The 22,343-nt window shown below is 40.5% G+C and overlaps 1 protein-coding gene across 1 annotated transcript in view; it reads left to right on the forward strand.

Annotated features, from left to right (window-relative positions):
- Window positions 1–22,343, forward strand: part of LOC117832707 (carboxyl-terminal PDZ ligand of neuronal nitric oxide synthase protein-like) — a 224,937-nt gene that overhangs the window by 121,497 nt on the left and 81,097 nt on the right. The window contains exons 5-6 of the mRNA XM_034711947.1: window positions 3,322–3,430; window positions 18,220–18,361. Coding sequence (XP_034567838.1) covers window positions 3,322–3,430; window positions 18,220–18,361 — 251 coding nt within the window. The remainder of the gene's footprint in view (window positions 1–3,321; window positions 3,431–18,219; window positions 18,362–22,343) is intronic.

Here is a 22,343-nt window from a genome sequence, read left to right on the forward strand (position 1 = left end):
CTAAAGCTGGTGCAGTCACAACAAGGCCTAACTGTCCCATCCTGAACATGCAATGTGAAAGGGACTTGTTTTACCCTGCAGGCCTCTGCAGCTTTTCTCTTGCATTATTTTTGCAAAATGATGAGTCAAGAGAGGGGAACACATTTGATTCAGATACACTCATAGAAAAACATTCACTGGTGATGTTTATGAAAGTGCAGTTCTTATCTCATGTTTGATTCCTCTTCCAAATGTGTCTTATTCTCTAGATGATCTGAATTAAAGTTGATAACACTGATCTGCGAGACGACAGGGTGTAAATGTATTTATTTGGCAGGAAAGTTATGCCTCATATTTGACTCCCTGCACTTTCAGTGATCCATCCATCAAACCTGAAGCTATTTTGACTTCCTGCCAATGAAATTCACGGATTTGAATTGCAGTTGAACACGTTCTTTTTATTCTTATAGATTGTTTGGGTTCAATCAGTGACAGAGGGTAGAAAAGTGCATTTCATTCATATGAAAATGTGGATTTTGTGACTTTGAACGAGAAAAATAGCCCACTTGAAAAGCAAGAGAAGTTTTCATCCGGCAGTAGTTGTAGTCTGATTTATTTGGCTCCAAACTGTCTTTGACAGATTCAATGTCGAGTCTCTTTTTCTCATTCTCAGGTCTGATCTATCTGACGCGTCTTCACCTGAATGTTTGGCAGCTGTTTCTGTTAGAGACATTGATAGAGATGTATCGGATCTGTCATCTCCGCACCGCTTGGGGATTTGTCAGCTAAAGCTCACTTGTACTCGCTCTTGGCTGAGCTTCACTAGCCTGGCAGCATCTTATGTTTCCTTTTTATCATTTCCTACAGTTTTTGGATAAGTTTTAGTCCCCTGAAGGCAACACTGGTAGAACAGAAGACCTTTTCCCCTGCTTTACATGTGGGAACATTGATTTTTATCGCAGTGACGGGGGTTGGGGGTTGAGAGGAGGGCAGAGAAAGAGTGGAAAGAGGAGACATTTAAAAGGTTTTAGCAGAGCACAGCCGGATGGGAGTGGTCAGTTTTCTTCCAGTGCTGTAGATGACATGGCTTGATAACAGAAACCGGCTTCGGCTAATGACCTCGCCTTATTTGTCATTTCCACTTCAATCTCTTTTATAATGTCGTCCTGTTTCAGAGTTTGTTTTCAGCAACAGCTCCTGGAACTGCTTTGACAATGTTCAGAGGCGCTAGTTTGCTGCTGATAGCAATTTAGGACAAGTAAATTATTTTTTACTGGCATCTGCTTGTGCATCACAATAAGCCTTCTAATAAACTGTTGTTTGGAAGTGTTTACTGTATGGTCCAAAGTACCGACAAACCTCACTGACTGAGGATGTATTACGGCATCAGTTTTGAGAAATGTGAGTTCAAACCCCCTGTCCCATGTCAACAATTTTGGTATTACTTGCATGTGTAGAGTTATCTTTTATTGAATGACAGCTGTCATTATTCATGTAGTGAATGATTTATGATGATGTAATCGAGGAGGAGAGAACCAGCTGCTAAAGTTTTGTGAAGGAATTTAATATCACTTTCATCTTGGCTGTGAAATCTCATGAAATGTAATTGTAAAAAGTTGACGTCTTGGACCTTGATTTTTGCAGCAGCTCCGATCAGAAGTCAGGCTGAAAGTCTCCCTGCTGTCTTTGTGTGAGATGGTGTGAGTCACTGCAGATAGCTGTGCCTGGAATTTTGACAGGCTGCTAACAGGGGTTGACGAAGATGCAATCCAAAACCACAAGACCTCAGCTCGCCTTACTCCCAATGAAAAGGCCAAAACAAATTCCAAAGAAATGTCACAGAGTGTAGAGATTGAGTCCCCTGGTCTTTACACAAACACACACACACACACACACACACACACACACACACACACACACACAACACTACACTACACTACACTACACTAACATGCACAAAAGCACGTTTTTACTCACTTTAACAGAAACCACCTGAAGAGTCTTCACTATTTTCTTTCTCATGCCTCGCTGTCTTCAGTCTCACAGTGATGAGTCATCCCACCGGGCCCCTCAATATGATACTAATCGTCCAATGAGAAAACTGCTCAGCCCTGCATTCAAACAGTAAAAGTTAACTTCAATAAGTGACACCAACCACTGACTTTTAGAGTCCTGCTCTCCGTAAGCTTCAAAATGCAGCAATCTTTATAAATCTGAAAGGAGGGACCATCATGGTGCAGCTTTTAAGGGCACAGACATAACTGTAGGCGACTGTGGTCATTTTAGTCTGCCTCACCAGAGGGAGACTGATCACTTCATTCGGCCATTTTTAACCTACTTAGAAGAAGTTTAGCCCTCCTTCTGGATCCCATTGTTAAAGTTTGTCAGAGTTTTTCAGTCATTAGATGAAACAACGAAACCCTCTGGTGGCATATTTTGACAAAGATTTTGTTTGTTCCCTCTGCAGGTATGCAGATATTTTAATGCCTGGTTATCCTCATGCCTTATCAGTTTGCTTTGATGCTAGATTGATCTGTATTCTCTATAAAATATTCAAGAAAGTTCTACTTCTCAGCACACTAAGACTTCCCTGTCTCATTAAAGCTCCAGTCTCTTTTCGACATTGAGCAGTTTTGAGCATCTTTGTGACTTTCTCTCATCTGCAGAGGTTTATCCCTCCAGCAGTTTTCTTTTGTCGTCATGAATTAGATCTGTAAAATGTTCTCCCTCCTGCAAGTTATTGCATACTTTCTCTTTAACTTTCAGTTTTGCACCATAACTTATTTCTTCCTATTTCCCGCTCTGCAGGATACTGTATATTTCGGCACTGTCGGGTGCACACATTCTCCCCGTACCAGGGGAGAACTCTATTACCATGTTTCCTCTTTCACACAGGATACTTTTTATTTGCAGTAATAATACATCCCCTGTGTCTTCCTCACCGTTAAATATATAGCTCTTGTTACTTGAGGTATTTATTTTTAGTTCAGCGACAGTTTACAAGGTCTCCAATGCACATCACAGAACTCTACGTTTAAAAGTTCCATAGAAGAAGAAAACAAATCTACGAGGAAGTCTGTGCCTCCCAGTTTATTTTATTCAAATAGTTAAATCAGAACTTTCTCTACCACTGTTTTAGCTTCAGAGCTCACATTTGGTCCCTTGCCTTTGGATTAAAACAATCTTAAAATAGTGCTTATTTTTGTCACATAGAAACCCCAGAGAAACGGGCCCAGTGCCTGTTTTGCGTCTTAAGATACATTTAGAAACGCTGCCAGGCTCTGATTTTGTTTTGCATCATATTCAAAATTGTTTTCTGACCTATTTAATTCTGTCTTTCAGGATATTCTACGTGTCTCATGACTCCCAGGATCTAAAGATTTTCAGCTACATCGCAAGGGACGGCCAGAGTAACGTCTTCCGCTGCAACGTCTTCAAGTCCAAGAAGAAGGTAAGAGAGAGGGCAGGACTGCTGTAAAGCTTTACTTTTACGCAATTAAATATATCAGAAATTTCACATGAAGGAAATTAGACTGAGTTATTGAAGAATTCAATCCGAGGAGTACATGAAGGTGTGTAATTTGCTCTAGAGAAGCATTACGAGGCACTGAAGTTCAATCTTACTCTTACTCAAATACAGAGGGAAGATCTCCTTGAGCAATGCACCAAACACCAAACAATTGTACAGGACAGCTTCCATGTGTAGAATAAACATTGTTCTGTTTTACCGATCTTTCTATTTTTGTTTGACGTCCTCCCTCAAATAGAGGTAAACAAATTGGCATACTACACAGTCACTCTTACATTGAATGACATTTGGGAATTTCAAAATACTATGGTGCATGTTTTGTTTTGTTTTTTGCTGCCGGTTTGACCCTGCGCAAGGTGCACCGACCAGTTCTAGACCTTCCTCTTTGCCCCTCTACTCCTGCCTTAACTCGCCACGTCTCATCCGTCCTCATGTCAGAGCTGCTTAGTATGCAGTCAAAATGTCAAACCTGCCTCTGTTGGTTCTTCACCTTGTTCTTGTTTTTTCAATCAACCGATGTCCTTAGCTTTTAGTCTGTACATGAAGTGAGCCATCAAGCTGTCAGCATCAGGTTCAGCAGGAAACTTCACCTGTTCAGCAGGAAACTTTGCAAGCTTTTTTATTTATTTATTTATTTATTCATTTATACACATTTATGTATTTATTTATGTGTTTATTTATGTTTTCATTCATAACATAATTATTTGTTTGATTATTCATGTATTTATTTATTTGTTTGTTTCTATGTTTATTCATTTATTTATTTATTTATTTACTTGTTGAGTTTAAGAAATTTATTTAGCTAGAATGTTGAAATCCTTATACTCAAAATTAACTCATGTTTTCAATTCTAGTAAACTTAATGCAATGTTAAATAATGCAGGAAAAGATAAAGGAAGAATGTCCTGAGGTTTGACTTAATGTTGTTGTTTTGATTTGGTATTACATCAGTGAAATAATTTTTCGTTCTGCATGACTTGCAATAACGAACTTGTCAAACTTTGTCTCTCTATAATGGTGAGATGGAGAAAGGAGCAGCTAAGTGTTTCATTTCCAATGTTTTCACAGTCTGTTAGTTGGGTATTGTTTAAAGCGTTTCCTCCTCCTGTCTTGAATCACATCGCTGTCTGAGTCACATCCTGACAACCGCCAATAAAGAGATGCACGACTCTCTGGCAGCAGTAATTCCTGCTGGGGCTATAGGCCTGTCATTGTTGAGGTTTGAGGAACAAGTTGGAAACCCATTTTGGCGGGAGGATGTGTTGGGGAGAAAAAGTCATAACAGAGTCCAGCAGTATGACACAGTTTAAAAATGTGCTCCCAGTTTTCCACTTTAGCTGCCAGTTGATGGTGAAGTCCAGAGGTTATCCGAGCGAGACACACACTGCCTCATTATCTCTTACAGACAGGCCGACACTGACACATGAGCACACACACTGTTCTGAGGAGAGTGCATACCAAAATTCTCTGGGGCAACTACAGCCCTAAGGCTACTGAGCTGAAAACTTGGCTGTGTGTCTGTCTGTGTGTGAGTGCATCCACATGTAGTGTTTATTACAGCGCAGTGGTGATGGAGAGTCCATGATGAAGATGTTTGTTAATAGAGAACACAGTTTAGTTTTAAAGTTACATCTCAATTATGACTGCCAGGATCAAAAACGATGAAAGAGTGAGTCATTGACATTGAACAATTGATGACAAAATACACTGACAAATTCAATCAATAAAATCAATCAATAAAGTCAATAAATAATCTGTAACATAGTCACGCATATTTTGCAGAGGAGTGACCCAATCTTTCATCCTAGTCCATCCTTGCTGTGAGTTGCATAGCCGACAGGTTAACAGAACAAAGCAAAATGGCAGCGGCTGATGCAGCACTGTCTTGTCCTTGAACCTCCAAAGTTCAGGAGCATTTCACTCACAGCGCTGCAAAGCAAAGAGCCGTCTTCAAAATCTGTAAGGCAGCCTCTGTCTGTCAAAGGAGCATGTCGGTAATGCGTGAGCGCTTGAAGAGAGGGCATGTCGGACGTCTCTCTTTTAAACCCTTAGCTGTGACATTCAATGTAACAGTGTAAAGTTAACACAGACACAGTGTGAGTTTTCTCACATTTACATTTTCAGTCCCTTACCTTAAAACCTTTCCTCCAGACATTTTATGTTTTTCTCTTCTTCTCATCTCTTTTTCCTCCTCTTCTTTTTTTTCTTGTTCTTCTCCTACTGCCACTAAACTAAAACTAAATCATCCACCCTACATTAGAATTGGTTATGTTTAAAGTCAAGACAAACATATTACAGGCTGATAATCGGACTGCATCAGGCTACATCAGGGATGTATGGCTCTCTTTAGATCTATGTATGACACAGAGATGGGATCGTCTTAGCAACAGTTAGCGTCAGTTAATCAGATGTAGTATTTTGTTAAGGTTTCAGATGTTGGATTTATAAATAACTAAAATTGGTGAGCAATGATCAAAGATGGCTTTCTTAAAGCAGGGTTTTGTCCCTATCCAATAGAGGAATAAAGAAAGGACCCAAAAAATTCAACTGGACTCAAATATTTTAAAATTTATCTTAACAATTATTCTACTTATAGTACGGAAGAGGATTGGGGCCACTGGCAGAAAAATATAAGGTGCAATATTTATTTTTTATTCTGAGAAAATCTCAGAATTCTGACTTTTTTTCTTAGAATTGAAAACAAATACTGCACCTTGAAAAAAATGGTCCCAGTGGCCCTAATCCTCCTTTGTGCAATACGGCTAATTGAGAATCATTTGAAGATTTTTCAAGCTCCACTGTCAGATAAATGTGGATACTTAATCTCACATTGTTGAAGGGACAGTTCAGTATTTATGGAGTTAGGTTGTATAAGGTTCTTGTCAATAGTATGTGTATTAGCTGCAGGGAATCCTGGTCAGCTGGGAGCCCCTTTACTGAGAAACCAGCCAGAGAAACAGGAGGGACAGCCAAGCCATCAGCTGCTGCAGACGAGGTCAACTCCTCCATGTAATTTAGCTAATTTTAACAAACTCCAAACCAAACACTTATGTTGGTGTAAGGAAACATTTTATCTGGACATTTTCAGCACTTTGTTTTGCCGTCAGAAAGCCCACTATTCAATGACTATCCCACCTGCAGCACTCATACAACCCCACTTCAAAGTAATGAACTATCTCTTTAAGACCAGTAAAAAACACAAAGATTGATGAACTGTGCCAATTTATGATGAACTAAACCACTGTGGCATTGATAGATTTAACTACACTGTGTGGTATTTTGTTGATTTAGCTAAAGCAATAACTTTTTCAGGTATATTACACAAAAATCTCAATTTTTTTTAAAATGACAGAAGCAGAGAAAACACTGCCTTATCCTTGGAACACTTCAGAGAAGTTGTCTAAGTATTCCTCAGGCCAAAGAGGAAGAAAAAAGAGATCATAGATGAGTATATTTATAAAAGAGAGTGCATCAGAAAGACATAAAAGATTCAAAATACAGAAAGAGAATGACACTCTCCTGGCACAACGACGAAGAACGAGAATAAACACATCTTACACATCAAACCTGCTGTAAAGGTGTCACCCAAAGCAGTGTATGTTTTTTTTGTGAGTGTGTTTTGACGTGTGCAAGGTTGCGAGTGTAAGATTAAGTAGAAGATTAAGCCAACTTTATTTCCCTCTTAACTACCAGCAGTGAAAGAATGGCCGGGCTTTAAATCATGGTGGCATAAAAAGCCTTAAGTGGCCTATCAGTTTCAACAGCGAGACAGGCTGTGTGTTTCTGTCTCTCTTCCATTCAGATCCATGCTCGCTCGCTCACTCTCCACCCCTCTCCGTCTGATGGACAGTTTAAAGGCGGCTAATGAATGACCTGGCCTCTATTATGGAGAGTTGAAGAGAGAGTGATGGAGGAGAGAAGAGGGAGTGTTGATCTGAATACTGAATGCTGCTCTTTGGCTCAGAGGTCACTGTGTGCGTGTGTAGGATTGTATTTGTGGTTGTATTTGAGTGTGTTTTGGTCTGATTGGAAGAGGCAGTTTTATGTGAGAGATAACAGAATCAGTCTGGAGACTTTGACCCTTGAGCTCTGTCAGGCTGATCTGTAATTGCAGATTCTTAAAAAACAACATATTGAACAATGAACAGATAATAACCATCATCTTCATCACCTGAGCACTACTTCTGCCTGTATGATTACCAATGCTTGTCTGATGATGGCTTCAGTTTACTCATGACTGAACTTCCTATCAAAAAACAATGTTGGGGCACTGATGGCCTGGTGGTTTAGGCATGTGCCCCATGTACAGAGGCTGTGGTCCCCGTTGCAGCAGTTTTGAGGAAGTTTGGGGAGCAAGTTTCATGGTGGATAACAAACAGTCAGGATTAAAGGACAGGACAGAGTTTTCTGCCTACTAGATGAACTGCAATGAAACTTTGTGAAGTCATTTTTCCCTCAGAAGAGGGAAAATTGTTATAGCTTTGGTGATTGTTCAACACCAACTTTATTTTTTTTGTTCCCACCAAGTTTTGACACAACCAAAAAGAGCTTGTAGGCGTACCGTTCTCAGATGAATATGTTTTGTAAAGATTAAACTCTCTGTCAAATTAAACAGATACTTTGGTTAGAGATATAATCAATAACCCATATTTGCACCTTGAACCAACGTTATGATCGCCTTGATCACCTGAATTCCTCGTTTCAGTTTGGACATCACTTCATTCAAGCTGTTGAGAGCAAAAGTTTTTGCAAGGTCATGTTTTTGACTGTGTTTGTGTATCGCCTCTAAAGTGTTTTAGTGCTTTCTGTCTGATTAGAAGAGGCACTTTTATCTGAGGAATAACAGTCTGAGTGGGAGGTCATGACAGAAAATCTCTGCCTGAAGATCTGAACCCAACATCAGCAGCTTCAAGTGAACTTGTAGGGTAATATCTAAGAATTCATCAACTTGTTTTCTGTTTTAACCACACTCTGGAGTTGTTAATCCTTGTTTTTCATCCATTACTTTTTCTCTTGTGCCACCATGACAAAGACACCAAACGAACATACTGATTGCACAGATGTTATGTGCATCCTGTTATGCTCTCCTCAGGGTGATTTCTTAGAGCTTTTGGAGGTCCTACAACCCAGTGAGAGAAGTAGTTTGTGCCCTCTGTGAAGTCAGAATAAATGCATATTCACAGTTTACCAGTTACTGCAATAACAAGCTTGTCTTTCTGAGTTGAAAAGGTGAAGCAAACTGTCACCCAGAGTAAGATTAAATCTGATCCTTTGATAAATGGCACAATCGATAAAGCCATCTGTTTACTCTCAAGCAATGTTAATAGTCACCTTCCTGGCTCGGGGTTCAACCTTCCTCTCTACAACTATGGAAACGGACTGAAGTTTGAAATGTACTCCACCTTGAAGTGAATGCATGAACATGTTTAAGTCTGCCTGTTCATTCAAATCTGACTGGAAGCAAAGGCAGAAATAATGACACTACAGGGATAGCACTGTCCACACTGTCAACTGGTTGTCATCCATGACCCTGAAGAATCACTGCTTATCTTTCTTTCTGCATCCATCTTCTTCCATCGAGTCAACTTTTCTGTGTACAAAAGAAGACAAAACTTTTTTTTAAGTACAGTCGTTTTCATTGGTCTTAATGTTAAATGTCTTGTGTTATGTCAAAGAGGCAGTACGTACTACTACCTCACCCGACAAAGCCAATCCATCTTGTGAGCATGTCATTACATCCTCCGTCCAATCTCTACTCTATATCTTTGCAAATGAGGCAGCGGCACATTAAGAAGCCGAGCGTAAAGAGAGATGCAAGTAGATAATAAAGATGATGAATAAAACCTGGTTACAGTCTTTTAAACTTGATAATGGACCACAGCAACACGCAACACATGACTGCTGCTGAATGGAAACCTTTCAGTTTGCAGATGTCCTTTTTACTTTATGGTTTTTAAAACACTAGTGGGCCATTTGTATTTTTCCAGTTCACAGATGCACTTTACACCTACACAATAAAAAGCATAAAAACAACAAATGATGGACCTCAGTTGGCGCAAACATCAGCTTTTGGCCCGTGTTTTAACATTTATTCTCGCATGTTTGAAGGATAAAGACTCATCTGTTGTCCACAGCTGGTTGATGACACAGAGGCAGAGTTGTGGTTACTGTGTCAAGTGTTAATTGAGTTCTCTCTCTTTGTGGATGGTTGCCCTCCAACCATATGTTGTCTATCTGTGTGGGCTAATGGCTTCCACTTGTCAAGCCTTTGACACAGAGCACAAGATGTATCTTCTCCCTTTGAGGATGATTGAAAACTCCAAATGATAATGAAACGCATAATGAATGACACTTTAAGAAATCTGACTCTGCCTCCAGGCTACCACAGAGTAAAACAGAATTAATCACAGCGTTATCAAAGCCAGTTTCCTGCTGTGCAGTATTGTAGTTTAAGAACAAGAAGTAAGGTGGATTTATTCTCCTACACGGGCAGCGTTCAAGCTTTTGAATTGAACTGAGAATCAATGCCTTCATCATTGACATTGAGGAGTCCTAATATAAAATGAGATATGGTTATTTCCAGTCATAACAATGATGGGGACTCGCATCATTCTTGACACTGCTTGGTTAAGATAATTGGATTGAACAGCCCTTCAGCTCTGATTATTGAATATCCATTCCTCAGTCAAACGACCCTTCTGTCTTAAGCTTTTTGTCTTTACTCTCTTTCTTCCTCTTTACATCTTACCTCTCTGTCAGGGCTTTTACTGAAAAGGCAGAAAAAGGTCCAGTTGAGAAAGTCTTCTTTCCAGATGCATATCAGTGTAGGGTGTATTGATCATGAGATGTTAGCACTGAGCTGTAGACAGGGGCAGAAATCAATAATTCAGTCCTGTTATAGGTCAGTGTGTACTTTGTATAAAAACAAGTTAAAGTCTAGTTTCTATTAACTCTGTCTAGAACATACCGTGTCTGTCTTCATCTCCAGTGTGTCTTTGTTTTGTTATGTCTATATATGGTGTCTACTGAAATTCAGGCTTGGTTAAACTTGTCCAGAATTACTGCATACATAAAAATGTACCTCTGATGGGGTGCATGGGTAAACACACATTTCTGAAGCTGTCCGCTCTGCCTTAAAGCAGACTTTTTCCTGACAGCTCTGCAATAAAAAATCTGCACAAATTGGGATAAGCTGATGCAGGAACACAGTCAGTTAAAGCCTGGACCATTCACAGAATGAAGAGTGATGACTTTCATGTTCAGAGTAGTTTTGCTTCTTTATATTTTTACTGCCCAATTGGAAACTTTATGTTTCCTTCTATTCCCTTCAATGCAGAAACCTCCTGTACATGTTGTCATGATATTAACAAAAAAAAAACACCACCATTATCTCAGACTGCTCGTCCTGCACACTCTACTAGCCGATCTGTGCATACTAACTTGTGAGAGAACATCTGACAGAGAAAATCCCCTGCTGTATGGAACATGTGTGAAGTATAGAAAGTGTCAGGACTTGAACCTTTGTGAATCATAGAAAAACTGTACTGTGGAGGTCATGTTTGGCGAGCTTCTGTGTGTTCATCTCACCTCAGGAAAGACAACAGGGTTTGTCTTGTGTTTGGGGCCTTTCTAGGTTGCAACTTTGCGAGTTGTGTCCTCATCCAGCTTCCAATCCAGACTGGGACACAACTCAACCTGCTGTCTGTTAAGTCATCTGTGAAGCTACACCTGAACTCTGTCTATGAAAGCAATGCATGATCAGCTGTGTCTCCTTTACATATGGACCATGGGACTTACTTAATCGTGGAGCTTTAAAACCTACACTGCTAAAACCATACATTGTCCTTCTTGAAGGACCAATGCATGTCCAGCTTGAAAAAAAAATAGGTCAGGTAAAACGGAAACTTCTTAAAAGGTAGTCTATAAACCAAATGTTTACTACATGACCCCGCCTCCTTCTTAAGCACATTCCACAGTCTGTAAAAATGTCTAATACGGAGCTACAGCATGGTGTTGCACTGTGTGAAAATGTTTCCTTGCTTTCCACGCCACCTGGAAATCGAGCTAATGGTCCAAAAGAGCCACTGAGCCATCATGACTTCATTTCTTCACACTCTGCTGGCTTCATGCTCTCACACTCAATCACGCTCACTGTCACACACAAACCTGTTCCTTGATTGGTACTTATTCAGGTCCGATAATGTTCTTCTGCAGTGCTCCCACTCACTGTCTCCCAAATGTAATTCCTTCATGCTGTCTCACTAATTCTCTTCATGCAATCAAAGGGATTGATGAACATCAGGCTGTGCTCTAATCATTAGAGCAGTCTGATTATCCACTAAAAATACTCGGTGCACATTTCATTGTTTACTCTGCTTTTTCCTTGATTGCATCACACTCCCTCGTGTCCGTTATCTTCACTTGTGCCAAGACTTCCAATCGGACGGCCAAAGCACTGCTAAGCCTCTGAGGGCAATCCAGGATAAATAATACATGGTGCGTTTGATGAGGCCTTATCGTAAGGCCACTAAGAGAGAATATTGTGCTGCAGGGGATCCAGCTCAGTGGCAACTTGATGTATGGAGAGGAGAGATAGAAAGACAGAGATACAGAGAGGGTACATTTATTCGGTCAAATTGACAGAGAGAAGAGTGATAGAGGGAAGAGATTGAGATAGAGAATGAGAGTTAGACAGGGATGGTGAAAAATGTACAACATAAAAGCTGTGTCCTGTCTTTACAGCAGGTTATACAAGATTTTCCTCTGAGTGACAAATCTCTTTACAGCTTTGACAGCCGCCTAAATCGAGATCAATTGGAGGACTGGCTCCGGCTTTAGAATGTCTATGTACAGGACAAACGCCAACCTTAAGAGCTGACTGAATGAAAAAAGATTAGTGCGTTGAAGGGGACTGGTCATCCAGCAAAGGTATAAATAACACTGAGGACTCTGATAAAGCCTATTTGTAGAGGATAAAGGAAAAATGGCTGCCAATAAGGCTTATACCGAACATCCAAGCAGGGTCCTTCCACACACACACCACGCTTTCTGCAGGTTCTAATTTAAAAACATCAGCAGCAATTTCAGCAGTCAGATATGTGTCAGGTAATGCAGAAAAATGAGCAAAACTTTCAGGATAGATGTTCAACTCAAAACACACTTCTAACTCAGGGGACTATATATAATTTAAATCTCTCTCTTTATTTTACCTCTATGTGGATTGATCACTGCTGCTCTCTCCTTCTCTGTCTACTTTGCTTGCGGCAGCTTTGGGTTGAAAGTGTGACTGCAGATTTTTTTTCCTACTAACTTCATTGCTTTGTAACACTTTCAAACAAAAAACAGATATTGTATTATTTTATAGCATGAAATATTGAAGTATTGAAGATTTCAACATTTTGATTTTGATTCACACAGTGCAAACTGAGTCACATACCACAAGTTTCAGTTGCAATAACAGGCAGGTTAACAACAGAAATACAACTTTAAGAGTACAAAGTCACCCAACTGGAAGATTTCCTGTTTCATTTGCAGCAACAGACCGATTCAGCAGATCCTTTAATCCAATAAAGGCTTTCCATTGTCATCTTGAAGCAGCCTAAAAGGTTTTTTATTGGTAAAACAAAGTCATGCAATTATTAGTTATTCAACCTTGAAAAGAAAGTATTTGCAAACCAAATGGACTAAGTTGTATTACATCTTTGGTTTTATCTCAGTGGCAGAGTTTGTCATCTCTCAATTGGAAGATTGGTAGTTTGATCCCAACTCTTGCAGTCACATGCTGAAGTGTAGTTGAGCTAGTCTCTGTTAATTGCTCCTGGTGACGCAGTCAGGGGTTTGTTTAATGGATTTGGTTGATGCTATTTGTCCCCTACCACAGTGATGTCTACCAGCTCCCCTCATGACTGTAGAAATTTGTCTGAAAGTTTTATTCCAGTTCAAACACGACAAAACTAAAACCCTAATTATTCATCCAACAAATCAAAAAGACAAACTCCTGATGAGTCCATCTTTCTCAGCAGATCACATCACAGCCCAGATGGAGTCTGGTGGAGTTTCCCAGACTCATAAAAAAATAGTTTGCTGCGTAGCTCTGCGTGATTTAAAGACCACTGCAAAGTTCAAACTTTCATTTTCTCTGGGAAACAGTTTGTGCATGCTTCCATTACAATTAGGCTTAAATTATTAAATACATTGTTCTCCAGCCTGCCAAAAAAGTCTATAAAACAGTTACAGCTTCTAAATGCTGCTGGCAGCTTAACTGGAACAAAATACTAAGCTCACATTCAAGTCCCTGCGCTGGCCTGGGGGTATTTTGGGGATATATACTGTACGTTTCCTAAATTATACATTAATATATATTCTCACTTTGACCCTTACTTTTATAGTTGGTGTGTTTTAAAGACCTGTCCCTTCTGTGGTTCACTCAGATTCATAGACTCGTACTATTCGCTGTTGATCAGGCTGCCTGCAGTTGTTTTGTGCTGGATAGAAATACATCAACATTATGACCCCCCTTATCCTGCAGACTTCTCCTCAGTCTCTAATAACTCATCAGTTTCTTTAAACAATTATCTATCAAGTGTAAAGTCTCCATAGTGTAGCTCACATCAAGTTATTTTTCAATATCAAATACTTTGGTTTTGTGCTCACCGGCACACTTTCCTGAGTTGGAAAACCATAAACAGCCATATCCAGTTTGGCCAGTTTTGAGGATGTAGTCTTTTCGTTGAAGCTAATGTGGGGGCATAAGCTGATGTAGCTTAATTAAAAGAAATACTAAAAACAATTTCATGGTATTTTTCAATTTTTTGGACACTTACGTGGTCCATCAGCAAGAAAAATTAAGATGAATAAGAATCATTTGCAAGAAAGAGGTGTGACTGAAAGCGGATCAGACACACACAGCAGGCAGGAGGCAGCAGAAGTGTAAAGAAGCCTGCACACTTCCTCACTGCCACAGCAGGTTTATTAAATCACTGCGTTTTGACCTGCTGGTCTTCATCAGGTGTTCACTTTTTGAATATGCGGACCACGCCTGTATATAGAGACATTTGCACACCAATAGGCTGATAATCACCATAATGGCAGGTGTGGTAAAACATGCGTAGAGAATGTTCACTTAAAGACATCATTCAAATACATTTTTTAAATACAACCAAAACAAACAAGTAAATTTGCTTTATTTTACAGAAATACTATTAACCCTTAGATGGTAACATTTTCCATTTTTGTTACCAGCATCCATGACAACTTATCCTGTAGTAACAAACAGTAACAAAGCTTTTGTAATGGGACATGGCAGGATAGAGATACATATGCAGGATTTTCTACAGGACACAATATGAGGTTCAAAAAGCTTTCAAGCAAACCTGTCAGAAGGGCAGCAAAAATAAGGGAGTAAATAGTACAAATCAATTAACGAGAAATTAGAGTGAAGTGAGCAATGAGCGCATGTGTCAATTATAGAGGGAAGCTCTATCCATCATCCATTCATTTTCCTTTTCAGAATAGAGGCTGTATGAGCAGCATGCTAATATATAAGTGTGACTCTGTTGGGTTTCCAAAGTTCTCAGCCCACATGAGATGTGTTTTTCACTCTTCCACTTCCTGTTCTGGTTCTGCGCCTGGTTGGTTTGAACTGCAGTATCTTTTGTTCAGTCACCACAAAAACCTTGTGACCATATTCATGGGTTGGACTATAGATGGAGTAGTAAATGAAAGCTTTGCCTTCCAGCTCATTGATATAAATCATTACGTTATGCACAGATCAACAGGTGTAATTTGAAAGGTACAAATGAAGAGTCTGGTAGGAATAAAGGGGCCAAAGAGAGAAAGAAAGCAACAGACTCTGATATTGTGTTTTCTAATCATTGGGTGAAAGAGTCAGGGGACCTTGAGCCTTTGGTGGGTTCACAGTGTGCAATAACACCAGCATCTGCTCTCGGAGCTTGTATGTCTGCCTCTGGAAACATCTTCAAAGGAAAGCAAGAGTTTGCTGTCAGACTGAGGACCAGGGCTGGCTGTTACAAAATGAGTAGCTGGTCCACAAAAGAGGAGGAGGAGGAGGAGGAGACATGGGGGTGATTGATGGAAGATGAAGGGAACAACACAGCACGAAAACAGACGTACAGGTCTAAGGATGAAGAGAGTGTGGGAGAGACGAGAGTAAAGGAAAGAAGGGCTGGCACAAAATTGAAAAACCTGCATACTTGATATCTGTCTTATCATCTCCAACACGAGAGATGCAAATTTCGGTGAAGCCAAAACAAGAATTCTCTTCACAAAAGCCTTACAAATGAAAATCCACGAAATATATCTTGTGTATTCTTATGTCGATGTCTTGTCTCCATGCATCTATCTGTCAGCTAATGCCTGTTTTGATGCTCCGAGGCACTTTCCCCTTCAAGTGACAGTCGTCATCATCTTATCGTTGCTTGACATTAGAGCATCCTGTCATCCATCCCAGATTTTTTTTACAATTGTATCCAGAAAATTAAAATAGAAACAGAAGTCAAAGCGAGGTTATGAAATCTTTCTGCATGAACACTTTTTTGAAAATTTTCCTTGTTGTTTTGATTTCATTTCCTCCGCACACAGATAAAAAAAAGTTGATTGTTAGAAACAGCGCTGTGCTTTAAATTTGTGAGAACAGCAGTTGTATAGATTTTTTTTTTTTACCATATACTTTAAAAGAAAAGTTGGACATAGTGGCAGCTTCCAAAAGGGGAGCAGAAAAACTCTGTGCCCTGCCTGCTGATTGGCTGCAGTAAAGGTCCAAAGCCCGCCTCCACCATTTAAACAGATGGGACATGGATCAAACTTTAAAATCAAAGCACACACCTGACATATTTTTCTTATGCATTTTTTTGTTACATAATTAGGTATTAGCATGATGCACATTTTTCTGAGAAATTTAGCTTTAATCAATGATTTAATCCTGACAAAAAAGACTACAATGCCATTCTTGCAGCGCTGCATGCACCATATTAGCAGAGTACAGTAGAACCAATGAGAAGATGTAAAAACACTAACACAAGAGTCATTGAATTCCCTATGTCAGTGTATTTTGGCTTTTTTTTGGTAGAAGAGTAGGAGACATGTTGTCACACTTTAGATACAGTCACTGGTTTTTGCAGACACCACTGCTCAATGTTTAATCAAAGCTCTTGTTCAAAGGATTCGTTGCTTGATGTGCTGAAATGACAAAATGCATGGTTTGAATTGCATAACCTCACAGCAGGGAATCATACTCAATTGATATCTTGTCAAATATTGTTACCAAAGACATCTTTATGATTCCGTCCACCTCAGTGTCTGTTTTTAGGAATTGCTCATACTCTATTTGGGATAACAAAAAAGAGCATTGGTTGGTTTATTTAACAAGATTTCTCTGAATCTGAGCCCCACACAGTGAGGAAAAGGAAGAACACTTTTGTATTGAGGGCAGAAGTTCTGTGACTTTTAGCAAAGGTCATGAAACACAACAATGTGGAGGCTAAAATGTCTGCTGAGTCACCTGTTTATAGCTGTTGCTCTGACTGTGTTTGGGTCAGAAGCTATAGAGCACATTTTTCACATGTGGACATAAATTCCTCTTTGCTGAAAGTAGCTGCTGCTGGCTTGTCACCATGAAGCATCGGCTCAAAATGAAGCTGAAACAGCATATTTTAATGGAAAAATAAAATGATAATAGATGATATTGTGAGAAAGACTGCAGCCAAACATCACCACTGAACAGAGAGTTGAGTTGAGTCCCAAGTCCGGGGACAAAGTTTCAGACGATGCCAAAATCAGTTAGATTTTTCCACAAAGATAAAACTTCCAGATGTTCCCAAGTCCTTCCCTGGCACTAATTCTGCCATCACATAATTTTCTGATAGTGATCTAGATTGAACACTGTTATGCTCCAGAGTGGTCCAGAGTTGCTAACCATTACAAGGCAGGATTTTGTCCTTGAGCAGAGTCCTGATTGTACTCAGTCTTTTAGTCCATGCTGCTTCTGCTCTCCTCATTCAGCTGAGGATGAGTGCTGTTCAGCACCAGGCCTCAGTGCCTTAAAATGAAATCTTTTTCTGCACCTCTCTGCTGTGACGAGCCAGACAAGAGCAGGGTGATAGCAGGCAGAAGTTGCTTTCACTTGAATTGCCTTTTTTCAGAGCAGCCAGAAAGGGGAGCGGAGATAATAGACACATGCAGCTTTGCACCTGGGGACAAAAGGAAAACCCAGTCAGAAATAAAAATTACATTGTCGATGTTTCACTGGGTTGGGAAAGAAAACACAGACAGCCACCTCTACCTGAGCCTGAAATGACACCAATGGTACATGTGACGCTAAATTAGTGTCTGACTCTGTCAACTATGATAATTACACTGCTTTTCCTGCCTATTGTGAGTGTTTGGTATTAAATAGGCATGTTTCTGGGGCAAATCTGCATCCAGTCTGCACGTCACTGTTGTAAAAAGCTGCGGTATATGTGAGTTTATTTTATGCTCTGGTTTGTTTGGTAGACCTCGAATAAAAACCATTGAAATTCAGACTAAAGTGCAAAACAAATATGTGTGATTAAATGTTTGAGCTCAAGATTCCAAATCAAATAGGCGTCGCATGTTTTTATTTCAAAGTGGTAAGATAAGAAGTGTCTCAATTTTTGATCTGAGATACATAACTGCCTTTCTGTCTCTGTCTCTCTCCTTCTCCACCTACGCAGAGTCAGGCCATGCGGATCGTTCGGACTGTCGGCCAAGCATTCGAGGTTTGCCACAAACTGAGTCTGCTGCACACACAGCAGAACGCAGACGGACAGGAAGACTGCCACAGTGAAAAGAACGGCAACGACTCTTCTGTCAACGGTACAAAAACACACAGAGAACAACCTGCACCTGCCAAAGAGTCCTGTTCCCTTTTTAACGGGACATTATTGTGTGTGAATCTCAAGCACTGCTGCCCTTTTCTTAAGGAGTTGAAAACCTTGTTATTCATGTGCGTACCTTTCATCAGAAATGTGTTGACTTGTGCTTTCAGCTTGTTTTCTTCTGTGGCATGACATTGAAACAGACGGCGACATTAGATAGAAGTGCCACAGAGTGCATGTAGGATGCTTTGTGTGGGAGTGCTGCTTTTTAATCGATGCTGTTGAAAGGGGAAAAATAGCTGTTACAACCTTGAAGATTTATACGGTGAATTCAGAGACAATGGGAAGAATGAAAGACAGCTATAAAGTCACTCCTGGAGACTATTTTTTATTTTTATCAGCTGCTACCAAAGCTGTGCATACAAAAGCTGTTTTGATATTCTTGGAGTAAAAATAATACCTGGTGCTACTAGTGACGCAAAGAGTGGGAGGAAAAGTTGTCACAAAGTATATCACCAATTACAACAGATGTTTGAATCTCAACTTAATGAGTAAAATAACTGTTTAAGAAATGTCTGAAAAGCAGCATTTCATTGTTTTTCTTTTCTTTGGCTGCCATCACCATGGCTCTTTGTGTTTTGGTTCATTATCAGGTAGAAGTCTATCCTATACAGGAGCCACCCACAGGAAAATGAATCCCTGTCTTGTCCCAGCACACACCCGTTTCCATACACACAACCACACCCACACACACATAGAGATAGATAGACCATAGGCTTATTTTTAGAGCCTATGGAAAAAAGCCTATAGAGAGAGAGAGAGCTCAGTCTTAACAAAAATAAAAGTATTAATGATAGACTGTAAACAGGAGGTGGACATAGCCTCTGTAAAAAAGTGAAGCTTTATACTGAAAGCCTCACACCTGCTTAATTTACGCTGACCAGCAGGGGGCGACTCCACTGGTTGTTGGAGTCAAATGATGTGGAACCAGATGAGAAAATGTGCATACATCTCAGTTTATTTTTAACCTTAATCAACATGTTACTGTGGAGTTTCTGGTCTTAATCTGAAGTGTCAAGTCTTCTTAAAATACCATGATGTTAATTTTGTCAACAAAGACATTTGTTGGAGTAAAAGTGATGATGATTTTATTTCTGTCCATCTTGATGTCTAAATATGGATGACACTTCTGAGTCCAAAAAATCCAAAATAGCAAAGATTAACTTGAACTTAAAGCTGTAAAAATGCAGTTAATTGGACGCAGACTTAAGGCTGATATATACTTCTGCGTTAAATCGACGGCGTAGCTTATGCCGGGGGTCCGCTTAGCTCCTATACCTAAGCAGAGGCCTACGCACCTAGCTGATGTGCACCTTCTCCAAAATATAACTGCGCATAGAATCGACGCGGACCGCAAGCCCTGTGATTGGTTCCCCCGGCGGCTTGTATTTTCCGCATTTACAGCACTTCCGGGATCCCGGACATCGGCCATAGAAGGAATAACTTTGTCTAACCATTTCTCCTGCCCTTCATTTACATTAACAATGTGGCGTTCCATCTTCTTGATCAGCCAATGTAGAACGGATCGATGGGCAGTGTCACAGTGGTTACCTTCACTCCCTTTATAGTCTGCGGTTGGAAAAAGCTGTGTTTTATTCCCTTCATTAATTTGAATAAAAAGTGTAAGGCTTTGTTTTGGAACAGGAAGGACGAGTTCCAGAGAGAAGACACTAGGATTTATTTGCCCCTGTGTGATGAGGTTTTTCAGTCTGTCATAAAGCAGATTACATCTCTTCCCTTTTAAAAGAAAAGGCACAAAACAAACCAGGATGGATTGATTTTTTGAGGTCTTGGAAAACAAGTTCTGAAATATGAAACAGCATCTCCAAAGCCAGGGTGGAAACAGAGTCCAAATGTAAAGTCAGAACCGGAGTCTATAAACAAACACCTACACAAGTCTCACACACTCATATGCTCTCAGATAACACAGACAGGTCGTACCTTACACTTATGCCATACAGACAGACACACTCCTGCCTGCATTGTACTGAAGTTGGCGAGCAAGAGAGCGCGATGCTGGAGTGAATGTCACGGATGAGTCAACCCATAGAAAAAAAAGCCACTGCACAATACCAGTGGGCTGAGCTACTTTTATCCATCGCCTCGTGCCTGGACAGGATGGGCTTCACTGCAGCACAGGGACACGTGGCTCTGAGGGGGTCTGAGAGCATGCACACACACAGGCACACAGGCACACAGGCACACACACACACACACACACACACACACACACACACACACACACACACACACACACACACACACACACACACACACGGGAGGATTCAGCTGTAAGAAAAGCCCAGGAACGGATCTCTTTCACACCATCGTTCCAGTGATTACAGAGGTAGACGCTGGCCACCCTCCCTGTCCCCATCTGAGAGCACCAGGCCCGGGCACATTATCTCCACAGACCCCCCCTGCAGCCCTCCAGAGACGAGCTCCCTTTCACATGCTGATGAGCCAAGAGATCACCCATGCACTATAACTGTACATCCACACACCCTGAAAGGACCTCACACACATACAAACTCAGGCCTACACACACACACACACACACACACACACACACACACACACACACACACACACACACACACACACACACACACACACACACACACACACACACTCCGTGTCATGGTGTGTTTAAGCTACACAAGAGCAGTCACATACAGCCAATGGGCTTATCTGGAGAACTAATTATCCAGGCAATAAAAGGAGAGGGGTGAGCAGAGCGGGAGATAGAGGATTAGAGAAACAGAAAGCTGGAGAGGAAGGCAGAAGAAGAGATGATATGAGAGGAGAAAGGACCATTGGATCATTGAGGACAAGAGGAGCAGGAAAAGATGAAATGTAGAAGTGAATCTGAGAGGAAAAGAGGGGATGGAGAACTGGGTTGCGCAGCAGGGATTCTGGAGAAAAGAGGAGGATATACAGAGCAAGGGATGTTTTATTCTCAGAAGAAAGTTTGTGCAGCCTTTCAGAATAATTGTACAGAATGCAGCATCATAAAATGAACAATATTACTTAATTAACAAGCAGATAACTGTCAGAAAATGGCTTACATCACCGGGAACAATAAAGCTAGTTTAAAGGGAAATGACGTGGAACAGTTATATGATCATTCCAGCTAACATAAGCTATAACAGAGCCACAGGCATGAAGATCCATTCATTAGTGCAGCAATCACAAACACTGAACAGCCTACAGAACATTTGATGGAGCACAGAGTGGAACAAAGAATGTTTCTGACTCATTAAGTTTGATTTTAAGACGTAGTTTCCTTTAAAAACACAGCAAAATAAAAGCCATTACTGCATCGCTGTGTCAAACTTTTGACCTGAGAATGCAAGAAAAAGCACAGACATTGTGAAGTTTGAGAGAAAAGGGAGCAGTGATGGCTGAGAGCTGGCTAAAAAGTGGGATGAAGAGGACGAGGAGTGGTAATGGAGAGAAAAGGTGAGGGTAGTGCTGGCAGCTGGTAGTTGAAGATTGTTAGAGATGGACTTTAAGTGAAGGGGAGGACAGCGCTAACGGCTGGGTGCACAGACGGAAGAAGGGGGAGATTAGACGGAAAAGGAGGTGGGTAAGATTAGAAGTGGAGGTAGGGTTGACAGTGGAGGTGAGCCGTTGAAGGAGAGGATGAGGAGGCTGAGGATACAGAGGAGAACACTTGATTAGATCTGGACTCAGGTATTATGGGAGAAGTTTGGTGTTGCAAAGAAAATACTTTAATGTCAGTTAAAAAAATGTTATCTTTTTTTGTTTTATTTATGGGCCTTTATGCCTTCACTTGGAGAGGATAGAGGGGGATAGAGCAGGAAAATGGGAATGACATGCAAGAAAAGGAAAAAACTGCATTTATTCTGCTCAGGATTTATCAGAGTTAAATTCAATGCAGTATAAATATGGGAGTA

The sequence above is a fragment of the Notolabrus celidotus genome, chromosome 2, assembly GCF_009762535.1.
Source record: "Notolabrus celidotus isolate fNotCel1 chromosome 2, fNotCel1.pri, whole genome shotgun sequence".
Lineage (NCBI taxonomy): Eukaryota > Metazoa > Chordata > Actinopteri > Labriformes > Labridae > Notolabrus > Notolabrus celidotus.